This window comes from Corvus kubaryi, unplaced genomic scaffold (assembly GCF_017639235.1).
Source record: "Corvus kubaryi isolate FWS band 111438036 unplaced genomic scaffold, C.kubaryi_AGA036_p1.0 37397, whole genome shotgun sequence".
NCBI classification, from domain to species: Eukaryota; Metazoa; Chordata; class Aves; order Passeriformes; family Corvidae; genus Corvus; species Corvus kubaryi.
The window spans coordinates 7,853,860-7,879,848 of NW_024581136.1; the positions used below are offsets into that span (position 1 = coordinate 7,853,860).

Sequence of the window (25,989 nt, forward strand, 5' to 3'; positions counted from 1 at the left end):
TGGGTGCCAGGTGCCCACCAAGCTGCTCTATCCCTCCCCTTCCCAGATGGACAGAGGAGATACAATATTATGAGATGGAAAACCACTTGTAGGTTGAGATAATGCAGTTTACTAAAATGAAAGCAAAGTTTGGGTGTGCACAAAGAGTGAAAAAAAGAAAAATTTTATTCTCTACTTCCCATCACCAGGTGATGTCCAGTCATTTCCCGGGAAGCAGGGCTTCAGCATGGAAGTGATTGCTTGGGAAGCCAAACACTGTAAAAAATGAATGCACCACCTTCCTCCTCCTTTTCTTACCTTTTATATCCGAGCTGATGTCATATGGTATGGAATGTCCCTTTGGTCAATTTGTGTCGGCTGGCCTGGTTGTGTCCCCTCCCAGGACCTTGCCCACCCCCAGCCTACTCAAGGCAGGAGGGAATGCTACAGAGACAGCACTGCTCAGCTGCAGCCAAAACACTGCTGAGTTATCAACACCTTTCCAGCTCCCAGTGCAAAGCACAGCTCTGTGAGGGCTGCTGCGGGGAAATGAACTCCAGCTCAGACAAACCCAATACACCAGAGTAATACAATTTTACAGTGATTTCAGATGGTTCTGTTCAAATGCATTACTTTGCACTGAATGTATATATTTGATGTATTTGATAGGAAGATGGAAACAACAGAATGTGAACACCAAGGCAAAACTACCAAAGAAGAATACCCAGGAAAACATCAGTATCTCTTTATTATGCTTAGGTTATTACTAATAATGAATATAGAAGTAGTCCTCTTTTTTAGGAATCAAAGTATTATTATAGTAGCTACAAATAACTACTACCATTAGTTACTTTAAAATTACAGAGTTCTTGGGGAAAAAAAGGTTGTTATATATTTCTCTCAATCACACTATTGATTTATACAGATAAAGAGTCCTTATTTGAATACTACAAATTATTTCACCAGATTAAAAAAATCTAAAAAAGACCATAAAGCTTTTAGCTTATAGAAATGTAACTATAACATGCACATTTCTCTTATTCTTACTGGAGCTCTGCAATTCATTGGAAAGTTGGGAGATCCATGTTCTTCTTCCTTCTATATAGAACCTCTAGATTCCATGACCAAACTCCTGCTCACTGATGCTTAATTATAATGCTCAAAAAACATGAAGTCCTAAGGAGATAAAAAAAAAGCAAACAAAACAAATAATTCTTAAATGTGGTTCTTAGTTCAGAGATCCCCTGGCTGCACTGCAAGATGTACACCTTCCTCTAAGAAACCTCAGAGGGTGAGAATAAGGTACAGGCACATTTGCCATGCCCTCACCACCTGGATCTCTCAGAATGGGACACCCACAGAGACAGAAAGATGGTGAAAGACCAACATGGAAACTTTTAATTTATTACTAGCCAAAGCTGTGCTTCCTTTACTGAGGATTTCTGCCCTTTGTTCAATCTGACTCATTCCCTCTCATTTTACCTCAGACTGGAGTCCATCACAATAATGATTATTTTTAGTTTACAGGCGGGAGCTCCATTTCTGTGCCTGAAAGCCTGGGTTGCTCACACTTGCTAATGCTGCACTTGATACGCTTGGTAGCACGGGAACACACACGCAGCTAAACAAAACCTTGTCCAGGCACAGGGCTGTCAGAGGCTGGTGAGACCTTTCCAAACTCAAGGTGCTTCACATGCCCCTTCCCTGCCCCTCTGCAGCCCAGCAAGCACAGAAGCAGAGCATGTTTTGAACAGGTACCTTGATGCAGAATTGCACAGGTAGGTGGAAACAGTGTTGCACACTGCTGTTAAAGAGGAAAGTGAGCTGCACTGCACTGCTGACAGCCTGAGTGCCGCTGAGAAGTGCTCTGACAAGTTCTTAGCCTCCACAGTAGTCCCTCTATTTGGAAATTACTGCTCTGAGAGCATTGATCCTGCTCACTCAGTGCTTCTCATGCTTCCAAGGACAGCCGGGAGGCAGTGGCTGCAGCATTCAGCTGTCCACCAGTCCAGCGGGCTGCTTAGGCTTTGGATGGGTCTCTTGACTATTGCTGAGCTGTATTTTTCTGGTTTCACATCCATAAACTTGCTTTCATCTGCTAATGAGTCTGTAAGAGGTCTTCCCTTTTCCCTTTTTCAGTCCCACCAAATATGAAACTTCTTAAATACAATTAGCGCTTTATATAGTCTAGAATAAGCTTACTGTCTAAAATAATTCTGTGTTGCCTTTTGTGGTCATTTTTACACACAGAAGTTCACAAGCTGTCACCCACTTGAAGGAACTCAAAACCGACTCCTTTACCAGCACAATTTAAACACATAGATGAAGAAGTTAGTTTATATTCATGTATTAGTGGATAAGTGACTTACAATAAGGAAGCAAGCACCAATCATGACAGCTTTCATTTTCACATCAAGGTCCATTGGGAATGAGATTCCAAAGTTATCTGTGTCTGTAAACATTTCCTGCACAAGCCCAGTCCACTGCTTAGAAATCTTCCCAACAGTACAAGTCTCATCCACAGACTTCACCTATAGGTTAACATAAAATTTTTAAAAAGCATCATCAAACCTGGCATTCATAATATTCCCAAATCCATTAAAAAGCTTCAGACTGTTATTTGAATTAATACAGTTATTGACTGCAAGGGTTTGTACCAAAAGGCAATCAGACTATCAGAAAGTCGGTCTTAAGTATTAGAGCCATGAACTTGATTCTGAACTGACTGGGAAGTTCAATTCCTTGATGGTGCTGGGATACAGCACCCACATGCACACAGTCTGCTGAAAGTGCTGTCTTTTGGGCAAGAGAGTGAATTAGTTTCTCCTGCCATGTATCAGGAGCTGCTCAAGTGAAAATTAAACAAATTACATTCTTCTGGTCAAAAGCAGAGATTAGCCCTGTGGCAACATTATGTTTTCTAAAGTTAGATCCAGTCTTCCGGGTCATGTGAAAGACTAGTTTCCAAAATAAATGATACAAATTTGCTGTAGTAACTATTTGCAACATCATTTTAAACATTAAATTGTGCCTAGGATATCTTCTACATAATGTCCACAAAAACACTGTTGCATTAATCAATATTATTTTAAAAGGAAAGTTGTAACTCTTCAGTCATTCAACTCGGTATTTCAGGTCTAAATTATGTTAATTTACTAGTTCATCTAATGATTGTTAAATGATTAAAGAACTGGCTGTAGGAAGTCATTTTAATAAATACCTGATATAGCTGACTATATTTTTCTTAGAGCCTGGCGTAACAGATTCAAAAAGATTTTGCTGCTAAATATTTTAATTGATTTAAATTAACAGGGAATTATTCTCAGTGATCACTGAGGAGTGGCTTTAACACATCATTTCTGGAAGTTTGTCTGGTTTATCTAGAGTAATTTAGGTATCTAGAGAAGTGATTTGATTATACCAGCATTAAAAGATGATGTAGCAATTACCTAATATACTTAACATTACTTAATATATACTATAGTTCAGCTGACAGGTAGTAAGTCAAGAAACAAGCTAATATCAAATCACTATCTGAAAACAGATACATGCAAACAATTTTTACATTGCCTACCTCAAAATTAACATCCTCACAACACCTGCACACAACACATGGGCCAGTAATTTTCAGTATATCCATTCTTTTCTCATCTTGAATGGTAAACTTTGGCAGGCAGACATGCCAGTTCTGGACAACATAACCAATTGTTTTTCCTGGAGGTGCCTGGACTTCCAGCTTCATGGGAAAAAGAAAATCTTCAAGTGAATGTTCATTCTTCCGTATGCTTTTGAAACAAAACTCACACCATACAAATGAAACACAGCTTATTTTTCTGCAACAGTTTGGCCTTTCAGTGCATTTTTCTGTGAGTGTTTTCAGAAGACTACACTCAGATTGCAGACCTCTTATTCAACTTTTGCCTTCAAGAAAACAGTAAGAGACTCCTCAGGCTGTGGAGCACACAAACTATGCATCTACAATATAAAGCTCAAAATTCAGTGAAAGAAAGGCAGTGAGCATCCCAAAAGCATTCGGTGAAGGCATTATGGAGTGCTGCTACTGCAAATGCCTCAGCAGGAGCTATGAGTAGTCTCAGAAGTTGCATCATTCCAGAATTAGGTTAATATGAAAAAAACCTCATGATCTCCTGTGTTGAATGTCACTATAGCTTTCAGAGCTGTAAAATGAAAACTCTAGCTGTTATTTTATGAAAACCGTTGCCTTACTCTTCCATACCAAGTCCATCTCCAGTGCAGATTTCAGCACCAGCCACAAGCTCTCTCACAGGCTGTTCAATCAGCTTTTTCATTACTGCAGTCAGAATTGGCCAGTGAGTCCAAGTGTTGCAGCACACTTGCTTCTTCCTAGACCAAGGACCTCACCCACAAATCCCACAGATCTCTCTTCCCACACCTTACTGGAAAAACTTGACTCGCTTCACCTCACCTCCTGATTCAAGACAACCCCACCTTAAAACTGCACAGGAGGTCCCTGTCCCACGAGAAGGAAGGCAGTGAGAGGCAGCAACTCACCTCCTGTAAACAGCAGGGGCAGCAGCACATGGAACAGCGGAGAGGTCTCTGCAGCGTTATCACCTCGTGGCCCAGGTTGTCTGTAATCCGGATGGTGAAGGGCCGTGATGGCCCACAGCAATTCCTGGTAAGGCAGTCTGTGTCCTCTGCTGCAAAGTACACCCTTTGCCCCAGTGCATTCTTGAGTTCATATTTGTTGTTTACTTCAAGGCCAGTCACAACTGAAAAACAGGAAAAAACCTTCTAAATTCCTAGGAGTGTTTGATCAGACACTCCCTGCTAACTCTGCAGCTGTCCTTTGGGAAGACAAGCCTTGCTCAAAGTCTGTCAGAGGCAGCTGCTGGCAAGGGGAAATGACAGGAAAGGACTCTCAAGCAGTGAAGACTGATGGAGAAGTTCAGAGAGAAGAATCCATGACGAACAAGGACATGCAGAAAGAGCACAGAGATTCCCATTAGTCCCCAGTGTGCTGCCTGAGCAAGCACCACCATTACCAATAACACAGCAGGGAACATTCTCAGGGAAGAACTGAATGGATGTTAAAGAGAGTTGTGAATTTGGGGGTGAAGACAGAAAAGGGCACAAATACATTCAGAATAAGAAAGCCATGAAAAACCTTCTCAGGCAAGATTTACAGCAGCACACATCAAAAGCAACAACAGCCAGGACAGAAATTTTAATTGGTTTCTATAACAAATGAAAGCGCTCTTTTACATTTTAGAAAGAACTGAAAAGAAAAATGCAGCAGCAACATTAGGGGTCAGCTGGGATGTATGGTCCATTTTATTTCTTCTATTTGAAAGACACTGATAATATAAACTTGGATATTCTTAAAGCACAGGATGAGGGGAGCAGAAGAAAAGCTATTCAGTGTGCTAAAACAGCAGGATTGCCTGTAAACGGGATCAAAGCCACGTGCCAGTCCATGGAATTAGGTGGGATATGACAGGACAGAAAATAAGAACTTTAATAAGGAAGAGAGGAGAGTAGGAATCATAGTTAACAGGTAACATTGGAAATGTGTGACTTCATCCATAATTAGCTACGTATCAACTATAGCACCTATAACCAAGATTATTCAGTTGCATTGCTGTGTATCTTTTGGTATATAGAACCCATTGAAAATCTTCCCTTCTATTTTCTCCTTCCTCTCTTCCATGACTTCTGCAGGAATTGAGACAGGTAACAGAGGAAAGAAGGACAAAGGTGGTGACCACCTTAAAAACACAGCATCAAAGAAAGTCTAAACTTTATTGTTCTTGGGATTATTAGAGTTAAATACTTTGTACTTACTCTCAAGAAGTTCAAGTTGCTGATGAATTAAAACCTGGTCAATCTGCTCATGGTTGAAGAATTAAACAGAATAAACAGTTAACAAGTCGCAAGACAAAATGTACTTTTAAGAACTGCTGCTGTTTCATTTTAGGATAAAAATGTATTGATCAATACACTGTCCAGAGGCAGATTATCTACCAGTTAAGCTATGAAAATAGGTCACTCCCCTCCTGTCCTCTGCCAGTTTAGCAGAAGAGTGTTCCAGAGCACTGGAGCTGATGGGGGGAGCTGAACCCAAACTGGTCTGGTTACAAGTGCACAGGGCTAATGTTCACATGTTCCTTTCAGGACTCAGAGCCTGACAGAGCTCTGACATCATGTCCCAGAGCCTCCATACAGACAAAAGCACGAAATGGAGACATTTTAGAGCAGAAGCTCAGTTACTTCTCAGCTCTGAGGGAAATTCAGGGGGAAATCAGCCTCTCCTCACCAGTACTTCTTTTTTTCTTTTGCTTTTTTTTTTTTCCAGCAGTTTGAAAAACTGGAAGCAATGCATCAGTATTAATCTTTCCAGTGCTGAGATGAACCGTATTTTATGGTACAAAGACATATTCAGTAACGTGGAAACAATTCTTATTTTGCTATTAGCATTCTCTATGCTGTAAAAGTCTTACTTGCACCTCTACTAACAATATTGAGGTGTAAAGAAAGCATCATGTGGAAAATTAAGTGCCTCTAATGTACTACAGTTGACAATATTATAGGTATTTATTCTACACACCTTGACAAATGGCATTACATCTCACAAACAGTACTTTCAGAAATGGGAAGGATGTATGATAGCCCTGTGTCCCTCATCCTTTAGCATCCTATTTGGCAGGAAAGTACTCATGAACAAGTGCTACACCTGTAACAGGTATCTCTGCATTCAGATGTTACAAAAGGCTTCACTTAGCAGCCCACAAGCAGCAACCCTTGCAGCTGCAACACAGCCAGATGCTTTATTTAGCTATTTCATGGATGCAGGCCGCTTCCCAGAGCAGAATACCTGATCTCTGGGGAAGGAGGAAGGGTGCAGGTACCTGTGTGAGGTATTCCAAGCCAGGAGGGCAGTTGGGAATAGAAGGAGGAATAGGCATCCAAAATGCCCTGTCCATGGTGGGCTGATTCTGGACAGGTGGAACAACAAATCCACCTGGGACTCCCATGGGCTGTGCCTGGAATCCATAGTTCCCTGCACCTGTGACATTTAGTACGGTAAGAGAGATATAGTTATGAAAGTTAGATATTGGAAAAGAATTGTCCCACAAATCTTCAAAAGAGTAATTTATTCACTGTTTGAACTATGGACATCCTTATCCCTTATATATTTCAGTTATGAATACAATAACTTTCAGGAAGGGAGTTACACTGCCATGAGAGGTTCTGATGCCTCAGACAAAACCAAACCAAATAAATAAATAAATGCATCATTCTTGAATACAGAAGAAATTTCATTCACACAAGAGAGTCAATTCAAAAAACAGAAATAAATAAATAAAGTGTATTTCTAACTAGAGAAGACAGAATACTTTAAATTACATGAAAAGCATTACAATTTACACAAGCTGTCAGTTGAGTAAATGAGGAATTTTAAGATAAAGTTTTCCTGGAATTATACCTTCTACTTTTGTGAAAGGAAATGTCCTTTTAGCAAAAGTCATCTATAGTTTTCAAACCAGATGACTTGTGGACCTACAGACCATACCAGCTCAGCACCAAATTTCACATCACATTACAACAAATGGACCACTGCACATGAAAGATCAGGCTGTAACCATAAGCAGGCCTGTACCTCAGGTCCTGTAAACAGCTGTGGCTTAAAACTCATAGGTGGCCACATCGCCCACCCCAGAGAAGAATCCACCCTTTGGGAATTCAAAATCACTTTTATGTCTGAGCACGGGCTTTGCACTCAATCTACCTACTGCTATTGTGTGCAAGTGCATGCACATACAATTACTCAAAGTAACAATGCTCCTGCGACCTCCATGGCACAAGCAATGAGTGCTCATTGCTCACTTTACTTACAAGTTTGCAAGTTTACTTTACAAACCTCAGAGTGCCTTGTGTCAAGATGCACAGGCCTTAACTTATGAACAGCGCAGTAACTTAGGCCAAACATTTTGCTTTTTACCTCTGACTTATGCTTTGAGCCTGATTTTTAGATATTTATTGTGATTTGGATCTTCAGAAAGCAGTCACTGCCAGAATGAGAGATGCTGTTCAGGAGTGCTGCACTTTGAAGTGGAGCAGGAAATGAGACAGGACAGAGCAAGTGAGGGAAAATGTAAGGTATGACCACCTGCAAAGTAAAGCAACAGAGCATGAAACAGGAAGAGAATACACACAGAACTGCAAGAGGAAAACAATTCTTTCTTCAGTTCTGGATTTCTAAAGAAAAATAAAGTGAAATACTGAAATAACATGATAATTAAAAAATCTGATCATCCGTAAAAACCTGCCACACATTACTTGCAATCAGTAACACCTCCTAGCAAACTCCCCACAGTGACCACCAAGGAACACCTGATATTTTTAACTCCTACCACTATTGGTACTGCTCAACATGGAGCACCCAAAAGGAAAGAAATTACTTTTCAGCAAAACAGACATTAAAAGGAACTCTATAGAATTAATAGCAGAAAAGTAAATCAGAGATGATCCCCCTTGTACCACATATTCCCTGTGCTTATTTCCTAATGGTGTCACAGATCTGTAACCTACCTTCCCACCTACCTTGGTATGTCCCAGGGACCTGCTGTGGGGAGCCATAGGGCATTCCAGGTGCTGTGGCAGGTTGAGGTCCTGGAAGAATGGGACATACACACTGAGTATGGATCATTTCCTCCTACCCTGCGTGGAAGATCCCCAGCACTGCCTCCTTTTCCAGAGTACACACAGAACGAAACTAGAGAGCTGTTTTCTGTACAGCAAAAATATACATCAAGATCGTATTTATGAACAATGTATGTATTAAACATCAGTAAAACTTAATGGAGTTCTGGTCCTTAAAGCACAGAAAAAAGGCAGGTACTGCACAGGATGTCATGAAGAGGTCACAGAATCATTCAGCTTGGAAAGGACGTCCTGAGATCATCTAGTCCAAGCCCTGCTCTAACAGGGTCAGTTCACTCTGCCTGGACCAAAGACGTCTTTGTTCATTGCTATGTAGGAAGAGGCTTGAATTCAAAGCATTGCCAGGAACTGACAGTCTGCCCTCCAGAACATGGCAACGAGCCATTCCCCACCTTTTCTCCCAACTTCTTTGACTAATGCCACACCAGCAGATGGAGAGGGTTATGGATTTAAAAACATTTACCAGCTTCAGTTTGTAAGCAGAAATAACATGAATTTCAAGGTTACTAATTTAATTTTTTTACTGAACTTCAGAAATCAAGATCTGAAAATGTAAGCTCTATGTTTTGTAAAATATTCAATTTTAAAATGTAAATAATTTCAGCTTAAAACATTCATACATATTTCATATAATTAGAAGGTAAGCTAATAGCTAAGCTAATATTGCTTGAATATGCTGTCTTTGATGTTAGCAAAAGTTGACATTTTGGTTATATTTCACTCACCTTGCATTGTCGTAAATCTGCTTGTAGTTTTTCTGCAAAAGAACATTTTTATCTCATGATTTTTTAAATATATAATTTCACACAAGAGCTATTCAGTTCTCTATTATTGATAAAAGATATTTGCCTCTCTAAACTGTAGGAGAAAGCTAAATTACAAATACAAGGTAAAATAACCTTAAATATCTCAGCTTCCATCTAGGCTACGTCTCCACCACCACATAAGTCTGAATTTTCTATGCCTGCATTCATGCTTTAAGTATCCTGAAATCATCCTCAACTCAGAGGAAAGCATTGGAATGTGCAAGACTCCACTGCACAGCCATTCGGAAACATCCTGTAATTCAGATTAACAGTTTACTGCAGTAATTTAAGGGCAGCTGGTTCAGTGTGTTGATGTTGACCACAAAACCTGCTCGGGTAAACCCTGGAGCAGCCATGTAGCCATGCTACCACCTACTCAGTTCTTTAAGCTATTCCACTTCTCTAGTGCTACTATTAAATATCACATATCCAGTTTTTGCCTTCACAGGATAACAAAGGGTGGTTGCTGAAAGGAATTAAAAAAAAAAAAAGAAAAAGAAAGAAAACAAACCTCAAACAACACAGCCCACAAAAAAAAAAAAAAAAATACAGGAACCCCCCCCCCCCCCAAAACCCAAAAAACAACCACCCACCACAAAACCAAAAAAACCCCAACTTACTGATACCAGCATAAACCTTGAGAGTTATTTCTTTCTCTGGGGTAAGGAGTGAAGCAAGACAACAGCAACAGATCCAAAACAGTCAGGAGATCCAAGAGTGAAAGTGTAAAAAAGAATGGTGTAGGCTCTCCTTTTTAAGAGTATTGAAAGCTTTAAAATAAAAAATAAACCTAGTTGTTCTTTAAAAATAATCCAGTTCAAGTTAAATTACCAATAGATTTTGTCTTTTATGATTCTTCTAACTACTTCAGTTCAGTGAAGATGGTTATTCAAAACTGGGAAGGGAAATGAAACTGAAAGCAATCCCTTCCTGTTTTTCACTCTTTGAGTAAAAGCAGGTCTCACAGGGTGATGTCTATGTTTCTGGGCTGTCATGGAACTAACTCACTCTCCAAATCCTACAGAACATCCTCTTTAAGAGCAGCTGGTTCAGTTGCTCTTAAACATTCCTTTTTTAATATACATTTTCTTCTGCTTTACTAACTCTACTAATAAAATCACCATCCTTTTTCACATACTTTAATTGGATTCTGGTCATAGGGTAGTATGTAGAATGTAGTAGGGTAAAATGTAGTCCCTGTATGCAGGAATTACCACAAACTATAGAAGAATAAAAAATGTTAATTAAACTAGCAAAAGATCAGCTTATACTGTGAGATGTTCCAGCTACGTGAACTTAAGCAAAATACTGAGAATTACAACTAAGCCCTTTAATAAAGGGAGAGTAGAGACAGAACGATATGATTTATTTAAAAGAAAGGCTTTGTAGTAGTCCAGAATCTTCCATTGTCCCTAGAACCACACATACAAGCCTGTACAGTCTAGGATTTAGAAAGGGTTGATATGCTCTATAGTAAAAAAGCAATAAAGATTTTACAAAGTTCAGCCCTCATTTCATCCCTAGATAGTTCCTTTTTTTATGAATGTCCATGTTTCTTTTCAGTCACTTTCTCATTTTCAGAACTACGTAACACAGCTACATGTCCCTCACCCTGATGCATGTCACTAGATATCCTGCAAGTAAGTCAGACATGTCATAATTATGTTAACTATAGAGCTTCTGCTTTTTATCAGAAAAACAGAATACTAGCGTGACAAGTAGTTTCATTTCTTATCCATCTCACTAAAGTGCCAAGAGCATATTAATGTAAGCCCCCCAGTACAAACATGCTTAGTGCCATATAAACAACAAGCCAGGCCCTTTCCAAGACATTGTAATATTAAAAAAACAAGAAACCAAATAGCCAGGAGGCATGCATTATTTCCCCTTTGTGGCTTTTTCTTTTTTGACGTTGCATTATATTAGACTATTCAGCCACTGGATTTTAACCTTGACTGCTGGAGAAACAGTATGCTTAAAGATCAACTAGTTGATCTAATTAAACAGTTTGTTATTGTCTAATGTTAACAAAACATTATTCAGAGAAGGAATTTTTTTTTTTTTTGTTGTTGTTGTTGTTGTTGTTGTTGTTGTTGTGATGCAGTAGGGTACCCTGTCCCCTTATACTGCCTTTTCTCCTGAGACCTGGGAGTGCCAGCACCTGGCAGCCGCACAGCCAGGTCACACGCAGAGTATCAGCCTCGCTCAGACGAGGGGACATCAGCGCTAACGCCGCTCTGCTCTGCTGGCGACAGGACCGCGGCTGCCAGAACCAACCTGCGGCGGCTGCCGCCTCCCTCCTCCAGCGGGGCTCTCCCGGGACAGCCCGGCCATCAGCACCTCCCCTTAATCCACTCTCTGCAAGCGAGTTATTTCTCTAAAGAGATATATTCTAACTTAACCCGCACTCCCCACCCGGAAAACGTGGGGCTTCTCCTCGTCAGGCCCCTGCCACAGCCCCGCCGGTCATTAGGCACCCCTGTGAGGAAAACGCCGGGATACCTGACAGCACCGCCTGGAAGGAATCCTGGTCGTTAAGGACGCTTAAAGCCCCAGCAGCCGCATGTGCCGTTCCCAAGCCGCGGCTCCGCTGTCCGCCGTGCCCCCGCCGTGCCCGTGCCCCGCCGTGCCCGTGCCCCGCCGTACCCGTGCCCCGCCGTGCCCGTGCCCGTGCCCCGCCGTGCCCGTGCCCCGCCGTGCCCGTGCCCCGCCGTGCCCGTGCCCGTGCCCCGCCGTACCCGTGCCCCGCCGTACCCGTGCCCCCGCCGTGCCCTTCGGGAACACCCAGCGCTGCGGGGCGCGGAGCGAGAGCAGGGCGGGGCTGCGGGCAGGAAACTGCTGCTGCCAGCCCTGCCGAGAAACACCGGCATTTCCAAAGCTTTGCTCTTCGTGACATTTACCTTTTCCATTTCATCCATGCCCATTCAGTTCTTTTTAAATTAATTAATTAATTAATTAATTTCTACTTTTTAGTTACAGGCCATCAGGTTCCACTCAGATGATAACGCCAAGTTCTATGTCCACCCTGAAAGGAGAATAAATGTATTTGGAACAATTTTACCTTGCTTGTAAAGGCAGGACCTCAGGGGAAGTAATATATTTACATGGACTCCGTAGTTACAGGAACAAGAAAATACGATACTGAATTGTTTGGGAAACAAAAGACTTGGAGCCAGTTGGCTCACTCCCTGATTAACAGCTCTCATGAACTGATCTTCTGCACCCTCTTCTGTACATTCACATACATCAGACTCGAGCTGCTGGTGTCCACGTATGCCTCTTCAAAGGAAACTGTATTTCATGTAAATCACACAAATCTGATCACAGTAACTGGGTGCATGCACGAAAACCAAGACTGGGGACTCAATCTGAATCCTTAACAAAGAGAACAAATTAAGCGCAGGTCACCTTGTAGCTTTACATACTTTGTAGTCTTTGTCTTCTACCTCCCAAAATAAGCTCTCCATTTCAATACTGAATTTTCCATAAACAAAACCAAACCAAAAAAACCCCAAACTATTATTCTAGCCCTGCACTGGATTTCACCTAAACACCAGATAGGACAGGGATTTGGGGATTTTATTTTGCTTGTTTCCTCAGGTACAGAAGAATCTAATCTAAAGCTGACTAGCATTTTCCCACACATCTGCACTGAATCCACTAAGAGGATTAGTAACAGACACCAAGAAACAGGTTTTAAACATCTCTTAAGAAACAGGTATAGAATTTTTTGACATGGTTGGGAAATTAGAAATACATGGCAGTTTTTGATACCACCCTTCTTTTTTAAAGCAATATAGCATAGTTATATTTAGCTTGGTTCAGACTCATACACTGAAATTCAAATTGTATTGCCCAGAAAACATGACTTTTTGACATAGGGACGCATGTTAGTTCTTAGATGAGAATATCATTGTCCTATCAAAGAGAACAAAGATAGCAGCATATCTCTTCCTTTCAGGCATCTATCAGTAGAAAAAAAAAACTCAATTCACCTGCAGTGGTAGAAAAAAAAGATGCTGTGATTCACAAAATACTAAGTAATTTATCAGTCTTGCCCATATCAAATAATGTTCCAGTTCTTTTCTTGTCCAGCTAGGATCACTGATGTTGTAACTGACAGTCAGTGCTTTTCTGTTAGATCAGGGGGTTGAAATGGTCAATACCTTTTTATTTTCTCCAGTGAGCAGATTTAACCAGCAGGGGAATGCCTAAAACATTTAGAAAAGAAGTTGGAATTGTTTCAAGAGAAATAAGAAAATGATCATGCTCTTAGAATTTATTCTTTTAAGCCCATTTACCTGAAAAGAAACATTAATTGTAGATTCTTGACCCCATTTTCTAGGTATGTTGCTTATGGTCTGTATATTCAGAACATTACTTTCCACTGCTTTAACTTCTCATGCTCCTGACATTGACTCCTCATCTGATCCTGTGGTGCCCAATACCAGAAGTGGGACCAGTTCCTCCACCAGCTTCTCACACAGAGGTGTCCAGTAACCTGGAGCTGACAAAAGCAGCTCTCATCTTCCTTGCTAACATCACCTAACCAGCTCCTTTTCCCTCAGTGCTCAGGCAGTACATCTGTGTGAGGGGACATGGGAGGAAGTTCACTCAGGGCTGTACATGAGAGCAAACAGCCTTTGTGCACCTCAAACTCTGTTTAACCGCATTTAACCTCAGGAACGGCACTGTTTGCACTACTAAAGGAAATAAAAGTGGTTACTGGGGGGGTTGCTTTCTGTGCCTGTGGACACAATCCGACAAAAGACTCTCTTCTCCAGTGTTTGTGATCTGGAAAGCAAACCTGGAACAGCAAGCAGACATGGGAGATGCAGAGAAAGATAAGCTGAGAGTAGTTGTTGTCTTAATAGAAAAGACATAGGATGTGAGGTTTGAGGCACAAACTTGAGGGGGCTACCAGGAAATAAATTAAAAGAAAGAACAAAAGAAAAAGGAGGAACAGAGAAAGAAAGAAGGAACAAAGGAAAAGAAGACTCCTCCTGTGGCAGGGCAGGAAAAACTCCTCAGCTGCACCAGCTGGAGCCCCAGCCATGGGGGGTTTTTATCTGGTGTTTCCCATCCTTCACTTGTGCACATTTTGGGAAAAACTTTAATTGTAACAAATAGTGCTCAAGTCTTGGGAATTCCTTTAGCTGATAGTACTTAGTCCTGTATTGATGTGTGCAAGTGGTTATCCTAGCCTTAAAGACTGTGGGCCTCAGCAATGCTGCTGAGGTGATTTAAATACACAGAAGATTCAGCAGAACATTTAGCATGTATGTATGAGTTTGGGGAAAGGTAACGAGTCTGAAGTAGTTACATAGATTTAAACTCATCTGTTCTCTAGCTGCAGTGCATGCACTAGGCAGAGAGATCCCTCATGCCCTATGCTGCAAATAAAAGTGATTCCACTTTCTAATACTGAAATTACAGCATTTGTTTTACTCCGGACTTTTGATGACAAAGTGATAATTACCTGATACAATTTTAACAATATTTAGAACTTGCTTGGAGAGTTGAGATTTTAAAAGACTGCCCCCAACCTAACTATTCAAATTTAAGGAATCTTATCCAGAATAATTTCCTTTTTTTTGCATTTATACTACGTCATACCCAAACTAGTAGTGGTTTTGAAAGCAGATAGGCAAATAACCTAATGTTCCAATACGCAAAATCTACATTTTAATACAGCATGATGAGTCTAGTATGAGCCCACCACCAGTGTGACAGACATAATGTACATGCAGTAAAAGGCAGTTTAAATCCAAACATTTTAAAAAGTAGATAAATTGCTATTCTTAGTATTAGCATTATTTCTTTGATGTGGAACTAGGGCAAATGGATTCCATCCTGCTAGCATTTGACAGGCACCCTGAGCCTCAGTGTAGCTCTCATTTTGTTGTGGTAGTTAGGCCTTCACTAATTTAATAAAATATGTATTCATGAAGCCAGAAGAAGCAGCTAACACATCATCTCTGTATTAAAGATTTGTAATTTTGTAATTGTAAAATTGTAAATTGTAAACAGTACTGTTCACATATTTGATTTCATTTAACAATATTAAATCAGTCATCAAGCCTGCAGTCTAACAAATGAGGTTTAGGTTCTCCTTTGAGAGGGAAACCAGGTGAACATGGGTTTAGTGTTGTAATGTCCTAGCTAATTCAGCATCCAGATAGCAGCAGTGGACAGTTAAGAGTTCCAAACCACATAAAGTAGCATTCCTTATATTTTTACATATCCTGAGGAGCAACATGTCCCCCTGGGCTGTCACTAACAATCATGATAATCACTTACAGAAGAAAAGCAATTCATGCAGAGAGCTGTCAGCCATCACCATCAGTCTTTCCTCAAGAACACAAGGGGAAAACAACTGAACAACAATGGAAGCCATACCCCACATTTGGTTTTGCTACTAAATGTCTTTGTGCCAAAGGAGTTTCTTTCTCAGACTGAGGAGGCTAAATAAAGTTTTACGGCTGCCAGTCATACAAGGTTTTGAATGTCAGCACTGTAGATGAACTGCCATAAGCCACTTTGCAGTCAGAAAATGGGATATTGGGAGGAAAAGAACAAGTTGACATAAAGAAACAGCCCATTACAGTTTCCAGAATTTAGGATTAACAGTGGTACCAACAGTTTAAAATGCAGCTTGTGCAAATCCTGTTTTCTGCTAAAGGGATATTGCTACTCCAAATAGATACTTACAGGGAATATTTTCCTAGGCATGACTTGTTCCTAAAACGTATAAATAATACCGGCATAATTAATGAAATACACCAAAAAATCAAGTCAGGACAATTCCACCCCAGCCAGACATCCAGCTCTGTATGTCAAGGCTGGCACTCTGAATTCCCAGGCTGCTCAGTTATCTGTGTTTGGGTTTTTTTTGGGGGGGAAGGAGGGGTTTGAAGGTTTTTGCAAAGCCAAGTTTTTTCATTTAAGCACTGTTGCAGGTGACACTGAATCATACAGCAGCAGTGATGTGCTAGTGGTCCTTGAACTCTCCCTGCCTCCCTTTCTCCAGTGCCTCTTCTCACAAGCACATTCCGTGTGTGGGTGGGGTTCACTGGCCAAACTTCTCTAGAGCCAATATTGCTGCACCACTGTAGACCTGGAATCATATGAAGCAGTTGTATCAGGACACCACGGGCCTCGAGGTGACATTCCCCTTTGAAAACGTACATAAAACAAGGAAGCCTGGAAGCAGCAGCCCTTTGCCGTGGTGCACAGGGTACCTCTGACTCCAGGGCAGGAGTCTCCCTCTGCTCCCTTTGCCCACTGTCTGTAGCCCCTCCTCACCAGACACACCTCTCTGAGCACAGCAAAGAATGTAACGCAGCACCCAGGCCCACACCTGCTTTCATTTAGGGTATCGTAATCTTTTGGACACTAGCATTGCATTTGAATTCAGCAGCATGAAAAAATGCCTCTTAAACTTATGTTCTTGATTAGGCACCCTTGGTTTGTCTGGGAGCTGCTGATAAAGGAGAAGCTGGGTTTCATTGTGCTGTGATATACACTGGCACTTCTTTTATCAACATTAGGACAAATAGAGCAATACCGATACACAGAACCAGGCTGAGGAGAGGATGTTATTAAAACCAATGAAGTCCAAGTTAATGCATTTCATAACAGACTCGTCTGATAAAAATGAACTGGGACCTTGAGGCTTCCGTTAATTAAGAAGATAATTAAAAACTTGTAAATGTAGAAGGACTACTAGATCTGCAAGAGTTTATGAGGTGAATTTATAGCTCAATTAAGAATGAAAACTTAGGAAGCCCAACACCAGGCACTGCTTCTCACAAAGACAGCTGGGGGATTTGGGGAGGTTTGGAAGTTGGAGAGGAGAAAACATTGGAAAAGGAAAGTATTTTCATCAGATATAAACCCTGTTCTCTATTAAGACCTAGTCACCAATGTCAGGTACTGTAAACTCTTACCTAATACTGATCACCTGGGATGTGGAATAATCACATATGAAGAAATTGCTCATCAAAGCAATGGCCTCACGCTCAGGCCAGGGCCATTTCCCAGAAATCCTTAGCACAGCTTTCAGGAGGTTCACATTTAGTCCTATTATTTCCTAAATCAAGTTTTACAGATTTGTTACTCCCAGCCCAGAAGGTTTTTCTCCCTGGTTGCTGTATCATGTGGTATTATAAATTGTATTTCCCATCTGAGTCAATTTTTTAGCGTAATTGAGCTGCTGGTTGTTACTGATAAGGTTGTTACAGATGCCCTCTCCTCTCTTCCCCTCTCCCCTTAACCATGTCTCTGCTGGCACAGCAGCAGCAGGATGCATCCACGCTGCCTGTGCTGATGGCAACTCCCGGCCAGGCTGCAGTTTCCCTTCCAGCTGTGACAGGTTTGCCATGTGCTGCCAGAGGACACCGTCCCATGGACACACTCCAGGAGCCAGCCCTGCTCAGATACTCCTGCACTGCTGCAGGACCAAGTTTTGTGACCATGGCCCCCTGATCCTGAGAGGTCCAACACCCTGCACTTGCAGCTTCTCCAAGTTGGATGGGATAAGGTGGCTGACAACGTCTATGCAGGGATGCTCCACAAGTTTCTGGAACCAGTATGTTCCTGAAGCAGGTTTTCAAAACTGAAGTAAAAGTCTTTTTCACACTGGTATTTACAATTATTCTATGTGATTCTCTTTCAGTGATCTTTCCCAGAATTTCAGGGCATGTGATTTCTGCCCAATTAGATCTATATTAGCATTATTCAGTTTTCTATGGCTTCAGAACACATGTTTTACAACATTTCTAGTTATTCTCTGTGAACTAATAATATAAAATACTTGCTGTTAAAGTTGCCTACAATTACACTGGACTCATCTGACAGAAGGCCTTATGACCAGATCCAAAACCTAAGGTTTGTTTTATCAGGCTTTCAATGAAGCCCTGGGGTTTTAGTGCTTCACTGAGGTGCTGGAACTCTAAACCCTACTACATCAGCCAAGAGTGCACTTAAGATGACATTGCTTCATAAATGAGACACTGAACAAAACTATTTACAAAATTTAATATCTGGGGATGGTATGGGAAGAGAGAGGAATCTGACACTTTTAGAATTTTTTTTTTTACTACATCTGCAATGATATATGTGCTTCAGGAAAGACTTCTACATCTTTTTTTTTTGTAATTGTTTGAGATTAAAAAGTTCACCAAGAAAGCTAACACATACTTGTAGTAATAAATATATATGGGGCTAAGTACATCAATGCTGCATGAGGCATTTTGCATCTCTGCAGATTTTCTTACACTTTTTTTTCTCTCAATCATCTCTTATCAGTGATATTCCTGAAGTACAAGAAAAAAGAACATTAAAGCTTGAACAGATCAGCAATGCAGTAAAGAATTATGACTTCACCAAGCAGGTGCTTATTTTGTAGCAAAGATCCATTGCTCTTTTCCACTGAGAATATATTTTTAAAGACCATATTAGACTTCACATCTGATTGAAAACATTCATTTACTCTTAGAAATATCTTATTCTCTCTGTGTCCTCCTCCATCCCATGCTAATTTTGTTCCTATACTCTTTCCTTAGCTCATGTTACCCTGATTTTGCAGGGATTTGTTTCCATCAGACTCTTCCCAAGCTCCATAACCATTTATCCCTTCCCTTTTGACAGGGGCAAGGGTCTGACCCAGCGTGTGACAGTTCAACTAAAACCTCATGTTCAATGATACCACTCAAACACCGTACTGGCAAGAGAGAACTGCAGAAGACCACAGTAGTTGAAATAGACCATTTTATGGGACTGTTTCAAATGAGCATGTCAGTCAGGTCATGCATGTATCTTTTTTATGCCCCAGCCGTATAACCACACTTCTCTAAGACAACAGCAGGTTGTATGGAAGTCCAAAGCATAAACTTATTGGAGGAGGTAAGTTCATCTGTTGAAAAAACACAAACCATGAACAAAACACCTGGTCCCACTGGTTCCAATCACTGCAGCTAAAAGCAGTTTCACCTTACTGAAGTTTTTGTGGCTCACATGCACGTGCTTTATTTAGGTGCTACACCTGCTGGCACAGATGATCTTGGCGTATCAATTGGTGTTTCTGTGTTCTTACTAAGCAAAGTATTTGCCAAAGGCGTGCTGCCTGTTTGCACAAGGGCTTCTCTCTACAGTCCTGCCTAGATTTAGTGTCCCATCCTTATTATATTGCCCTGAAACTTTCACATCATCTCACTCACTGTTTGCAGTTATTGAGCAAAGCACAAAGTAAATGCAACCAACCATTAGCCTGGTCCAAAATTCACCCAAGATTCCACAAGCAAACCATAAATGACTAAGAAAAGACTTATGAAGCAATACTGGATCTTGACATGTGGACTGTGATATTTCCTTTAGGGCTTTGGGTAACATGTTCTAGTGAAAAGTGTCCCTGTCCATGGCAGGGAGGTGGAACTAAGTGATATTTAAGGTCTCTTCCAATCCAGACCATTCTGTGATCTGAAAAGGTGAAAAGGTGGGGGGGGGGGGGGCCCGCGGGGGGAGGAGGCAGAAAGAGAAAATGCCCAGGGTCATTTCTAGATAGAAACAGGTATTTCTCAATAGAGCAATGTCTGCAACAGAAGCTTGCAGGACTTTTTGTGATTTTGTTGTTGTTTTGTATAGGTTTTTCTAATACAAAACATCACCAATGTAAATAGAGCACTTACCTAATGCGACTGGAACAGACAAGAACAAGTCCTTCAAATGAGTATCTTAAAGTGCAAAAGCACATCAAGTTAATCAGTCCTGATGAAATAACTTTCAGGTAATTTTCCCTTCAATACTCACCCAGATGTCAGAATAAAAACATTTTTACACATACTATGAATGGCCTACAGAAACTTAAACATGGAAAATTTGTCACGTGAGCTTCTGTGTTTTCCAGTCTAACATATCTAAAGTGCAACTTCCCTTGTAGGGGACGGAGAAGAGCACTAATCTGTCAGCATTTACTCTGACTTTAGATAAACAAGCAGCAGAATTATTAAGGTTGCTCAAGTAAGTGGGGATTTTCCTCCCAATTACAATTTTATGTGAGAACTTGTATGTCTTACCAACTTCTTTTACTACACAGTTTTTCAAGGATTAAACCTGCAAGGTGCTGGGCTGTTTAGAAATAAGAGCCCACGAAGTGCTCACTTAGCTTTAAGCACTTCTGCAGTCTGCATGCTTATCTGCTTGCCAATATCCAGATTTAAGGATATTCTGGCCAGAGACCACATAATAATAAATACACAAAACTGAACCTGCAGCCTCAGAAAGCATTAAAGTTAGATCTATATAAGATTGCTCCACTTATTTATTCCTCATGAAGCATGATACTAAATGAAGGATAGATTTACTCCATGTAACACAGCAAATAAACTTATGCCAAAATCAAGACTGACAAAGCAGCTTTGTGAGTAGCTGTGCTGCAGTTTTGTACCCAGTTGCAGGACTCCACACTGGAAACAGAGCCCACCAACATGGACCTCAGTGTGTGTCTCCATGGTCTATGAGACCTGATGTTGGGTGTATTGTGTACTCCCCTGTACATTAATACAGTAAACTTTCAGGTAGGTCTGCCGGGTATGAGCACAAGAGGTCAGGCCTCTGAGTCCTACTGCAATGCTGTAGTAACTATGTTTACGCTTCCTTTCCAGAAGAAAATTAAAGTGAGAAGAGAGATGAGAAGTCTCTGTACTGTTTTTGCAAAGAGAGACCGGGATAAGACCTAATTGCGAACTGAGATCAATTTTCAACATTGATCTTTTGTGCTTTTGCAAGAATACTAAGAAATACATAAGAAAGCAGAAAGCTGTAACTGTCCTGGGTTGTCTCATTCAAAAAGTAATTATTATTACCTTCAAGATTATTTTGTTCACTTCACTTCAGAGGACTGAAGTAGTAAAATGCTGACAAATCATGGATAAGATGTTGTCTTGTGGCAAGGACTAAGAGAATTTTTGAATTATGATTTCACGTTAAGTAAGCTATTCCTAAGTGAGATGAAGTCTAGAAAAAGATCTAGGATTTTAGAAAAAAAAAAAACACATAGCCCACAAAGAAACCCAAATCTCCTTTCAGAGTATATGGGGTAATTTTCCCTAACGAGCTGAAGTGGGTTTTGCCTCCTAAGGGAGACATTTTAAGTCAAGAAAAAAGCACATCAAAACACCTGAAGTTGATCTTTGAATTAAACTAGGATTTATGATTCTAACATAGAACATACCATTCTAATTGAAAAGAAACCAATACAACTAAGATGAGCATCAGGAGGAGGAAATTTCATCTTTTTTTTTCTAAACAGTTTCACTCAGACAACTCTATTAGAAAATGTGCATTTTGGATCATTTCCTAATCCTAAAACAAATAACCAAATTGACACAAAAAGAGTTTTTCAATACACACAGCAAAGTCTACAAAGAGAAATACCCTTTTTCATTCACCAAATTATCAGACAACCAAACAATCTCAGAACTTACAGAGACTGTGTCTTCACTCTTACAGGAAGTGTCTGATCTTCCCACGGACAAACCAGCTCCTCCCCACATGCTGGTGTCACCTGGGTTTGTGGCACTACAGGGGATTTCCGTCTCTCTGCCCCAGTACAGCACATAGTGATAGACCATCATTACATGACCTTTTTCCCACAGAAACCTACATTTCTACGGACACCAGTACACAGCAATCTCCTTTACACATGGCACTTTATGTTTCTGCAGAAGGTGAGAAGTGTCCTGGAGCTGGGGCTACTCCTTTGTCCACCTGCAGAAGCTGGAGAGATGCTCCAGGTGCAAAAAATAGGCTGGGTGATGACCAGAGGAGCTCACTTTGTGGTAGATTGTATTCTGCCCATGCTCTGACCGGATCTCATGAAACAACCAGTAATTCAGCTGTGAATACAGGCAATAAACATAACCCAGTATCATATGGCAGAGGTTTAATATCAGACACAGAAAATAAAGTCCTTCAGTTAAGAGTAGAATTTAATTAGAGGTTAAAGGTATGTTGAACTTTAATCAGCGTCCTGGGTATAGCTTATGATGTGTGCAAAGGTAAATATAATGAGCTGTTGCTGCCATCTACTGAACACAAGGAGTGTGAACTACACAGATTTACAGTTTGGCTACTGATCAAAAATATTTGCTTGGCCGCATTAAGTAAAATTTCTGTTTCATTAGAGCAATCATGTTTCTTTCTAGATGATATCCAGGACATGAATTTGCTTCAGAAAATACCTGCAACCCTTTGGGGGATTCTGAATTCTTCTTTGGAGAGCCACTCCTAGCCCATGGGGGAACCGTGACAGGTGAGCATATATAGCTCCCATAACATGAAACACATTGCTATTAACAAGAAAGGGTTAAATTAGAGCTGCAGGTTGTTAAGATCTTGGAACACACTGGCTCTTCTATAGCAATATCATCCAGAACTCCATGAACTCTGCTGAGAATGGATACTTGCCCTTGTGTGGCAGCCGTGGTTTAGATGAAGAACCTCCCAGCTGGAAAAATGCTGGCACTGGTCTTGGGGTGACTTTATGATGTGTATCCCCTATCGCTGCTCCCTGCCCAGAAATTAATTTCCAAATTTGCCCAAACTAGCACAGCACTGAATTTCTACCAGGATGCTGAAGGGTGGAACAGAGGTAAGCACGCTGCCGAGGGAGTTCTAAGCAGCAAGAGTCATCCCAGCTCCACTCCTTGTTTTATCCAAGGGATAACCCTGTTCTTGTATGTCCCAGAAGCTGCCCCTCAGTGTAAACAGAGGCATTCAAACATACTCATATACATACACATTTTACAGCAAAAAACATTGTATTAACACACAAAACAGCAACAAAGACACTAAGTGTGAGGAATCCAGTATTATCATCTGGCTGCAATTCATTAAAAAAAATATGCACATATTGCTTACCTACAAGGTATATACATAGACACTCACAGCCAAATTCAGCCCTGCAGGTAAATAAAACCTTATTTTGTGTTGACTTCAATGAGGTTGGACGCATTTGCTTCAGAGATGTCTTTGGCTTTTAAAGGGCCACAAGAAGACTGGAAATTGCAGAAGAGAAGTGGGAGATAGGTGGGGATCCTGCTGATCTTACAGGCACTGAATACAGTCAAGCATTCAGACACACACAGCTCAACAACAGTGCACAAGAGCCAAGATAATGGGCTACAATAACAGTGACTGCTGTCTAAGATGGCAAAGGGATTTAAAGAGAAAAAAAAAAAAGTCTGGTTCTTTTACTGAGTCTACAGTCAGGAGTACAGGAGCTGAGTTTAACAGAACGACACCAGTGTGAGATCAGCGAGAATAGCAAAAAGTATCCTGTATTCCTCTGCAAATTCCTGAATTTCCACACGAGGGAGCTTCTTGCCCACGAAGCTCGCAGGGTGCTTCCTCCTGGGAAAGGTGGCAGCAGTGGCTCTCTGTGAGCTCCCAACTCGTGCAGCCTGATTGCACTGCTGCGAGTCACAGCGAGAGCCAGTAGTGAAATGGTTAACAGATAATGATGATTGTCAGAGCTTGTTAACCACAATTATTTTCAAGACATATGTAAATCTGTATAAATACCTAAGTGTGGTATATAATCTAAAACATACTGTTTAAATCTACAAGCATTCCTGAGTTAATTTCACTATGGGAACGTTAGTTGCAACTTCCTGACTTCACTGTGTTTGAATTCATATCCACGAACATTAATTTAAAATTAGTCTAAATATTTGTTGAGAATTAATCACCTGATAAATTTAGCTCTTTTTCATTTTTATGAATTATTCATTATCTCCTCTCTTTCCGTTGATGTGTTGGTTGTTTGCAAGAACTGAATTACTGGTTGACAGTAAAAAAAAAAAAAAATCTCCAGCATTTTTAGTGATTTGAAAAATGTTCCCCTTAGAAACTTGACTGGCAACTATGAGAGCAATTTGGTTTGCCACCAATATTTTATGGTACTGGTTTGCTTCTTGAAGGACCTGCTGAAGTTTTTGAGAGGCATAAGCAAGTTCATAGAGCAAACACTTTGCAAAAACAGCAAAAAAACCTGGTTTTGTCCTGCATATATACAGTTCCTACCAAGGAAGTTTGTATTAGCGAAAGCCTGTTTGTGGGAATGTTTGGGAACAGTATGATGACGTGTGACTGCAGGAATGAACAGCTGTGTAAAACTGCTGAACTACAAAAAGCTCCTTCTGCGCAGTCATCATAGAAAATACTTGAGCTTGCCAAAGGAAAAGAGTAATTCTGTTCTAGGATGGCCATTAGCAAGTCTGAATGAAAAATTATCAGCCACCAGATATTACAAAGAGGAACAAACCTTTCAAGGAAAGCCTTGAGTAGATGGCAGCAAAGATCCTTAACACTGCATAGTACAAAGGGAAGTGATTTGTGAGCCCCTAGCGTACAGAGGACAATTTCTCAAACTTTATCTATGGCCTGCCTTTAGTGGAAATAGTGGAATACCAGATTTTCTGAATAAAGCTTACCTTCCCAAGTCTAGGGCTGGAAGCTGAATTTCTGGCTGCCACTCATTAAAACAATCTTTGTCACAAAATTAATTTACTAGCAAATGTAACTTCCCTTCTTCCACTCAGTGAAACAGGTAACATCTTGATCTTCCCATTGGGTATGTCTTTATATTTGCTACTTTCAGTATCAGTTTGCTACTGTTAATTAAATAACAAATCAGAAAATTACTTCTAAAATTATAAAAAAGCAAAACCCCCAGAACACACCCTCATGTGGTTAGTAGCTGGTACCAGCACTTGCAAAACATCAAAGGCTTCTCTAAACATAGACTTTCATCAGTGATGCTGCAAGCCTTCATCTAATCTTTCATGATTTCCCATGCAGGAACATCAAAAGAGAAAGAAGAGAATAGCACTGTTCCAAAGCAATGGTGCTCTGTGTGAAAATTATGTGTTAAGCTACAGCACATATAAAATGTAAGTGGGAAATTATTATTTACATGAGACATATTTTAATAAACATAATCATTAGCTCCCTGTCTTTTCCTATAAGGAACAAGGATTTTTGCAGTTCAAAATCATGTCCAAAGCCCAAGTGATTTCTGGAAGAAAATGAAAAAGAATTAGAAATGTGTAAGTCTTCAAAGCAAGAAGATCAATTTATGTTCATTTTTACCTACTGAAACACATTCTGCATATTTCATTGTTTCTCTTATCTTGTTATAATCCATCCAAAGAGTTTTCAAAGAACATTAAGTCCTACAAATAAACAAACTGTGAATTAGATATGGAAGGCACAAAAATGCAACAATTACTATCAAAAGTCTTACTTGTAGGCTTTTGTTACATTAAGTAATTATATTAGTCAATCACTTTTTATCACTGCCTCTGAGAAACAGGATTTTGGAGGGGACAATCCAAAAATCTTAACTGACATTTCTATTCTACTAAAAGCAAAATTTCTGAATTGTTGATGGAATTTTGAAGCAAACACTTTCCAGTGAATAATTTAAACAGTATTG

At 40.5% G+C, this 25,989-nt stretch overlaps 2 protein-coding genes across 14 annotated transcripts in view; both read right to left on the minus strand.

Annotated features, from left to right (window-relative positions):
- Positions 1-700: 700 nt before the first annotated feature.
- Positions 701-25,726, minus strand: PLSCR1 (phospholipid scramblase 1). Of its 7 annotated transcripts, XM_042042141.1 has the most exons (10): positions 11,994-12,121; positions 10,112-10,261; positions 9,411-9,442; positions 8,554-8,634; positions 6,870-7,027; positions 5,806-5,848; positions 4,513-4,733; positions 3,554-3,715; positions 2,349-2,510; positions 701-1,155 (listed from the first exon to the last, which is right to left on the minus strand). In XM_042042141.1, the coding sequence occupies exons 3-10, from the start codon at positions 9,415-9,417 to the stop codon at positions 1,126-1,128; spliced, it is 864 nt and encodes a 287-aa protein (XP_041898075.1). In that variant the 5' UTR covers positions 9,418-9,442; positions 10,112-10,261; positions 11,994-12,121; the 3' UTR covers positions 701-1,125. The 7 variants fall into 7 exon arrangements, with proteins under 7 accessions (XP_041898075.1, XP_041898074.1, XP_041898076.1 ...); XM_042042140.1 differs by lacking the exons at positions 10,112-10,261; positions 11,994-12,121 and adding an exon at positions 25,644-25,689; XM_042042142.1 differs by lacking the exon at positions 10,112-10,261.
- LOC121671019 (phospholipid scramblase family member 5-like) overlaps positions 22,156-25,989 on the minus strand; it is a 75,538-nt gene continuing 71,704 nt past the window's right edge. For 5 of the 7 annotated variants that reach the window (XM_042042149.1, XM_042042150.1, XM_042042153.1 and 2 more), the window contains one exon: positions 25,644-25,726. In XM_042042149.1, coding sequence (XP_041898083.1) covers positions 25,688-25,726 — 39 coding nt within the window. In that variant the 3' untranslated portion in view covers positions 25,644-25,687. Of the gene's footprint in view, positions 25,570-25,643; positions 25,727-25,989 lie in introns of those variants that run through there. The other 2 variants (XM_042042151.1, XM_042042152.1) reach the window with 2 other exon arrangements.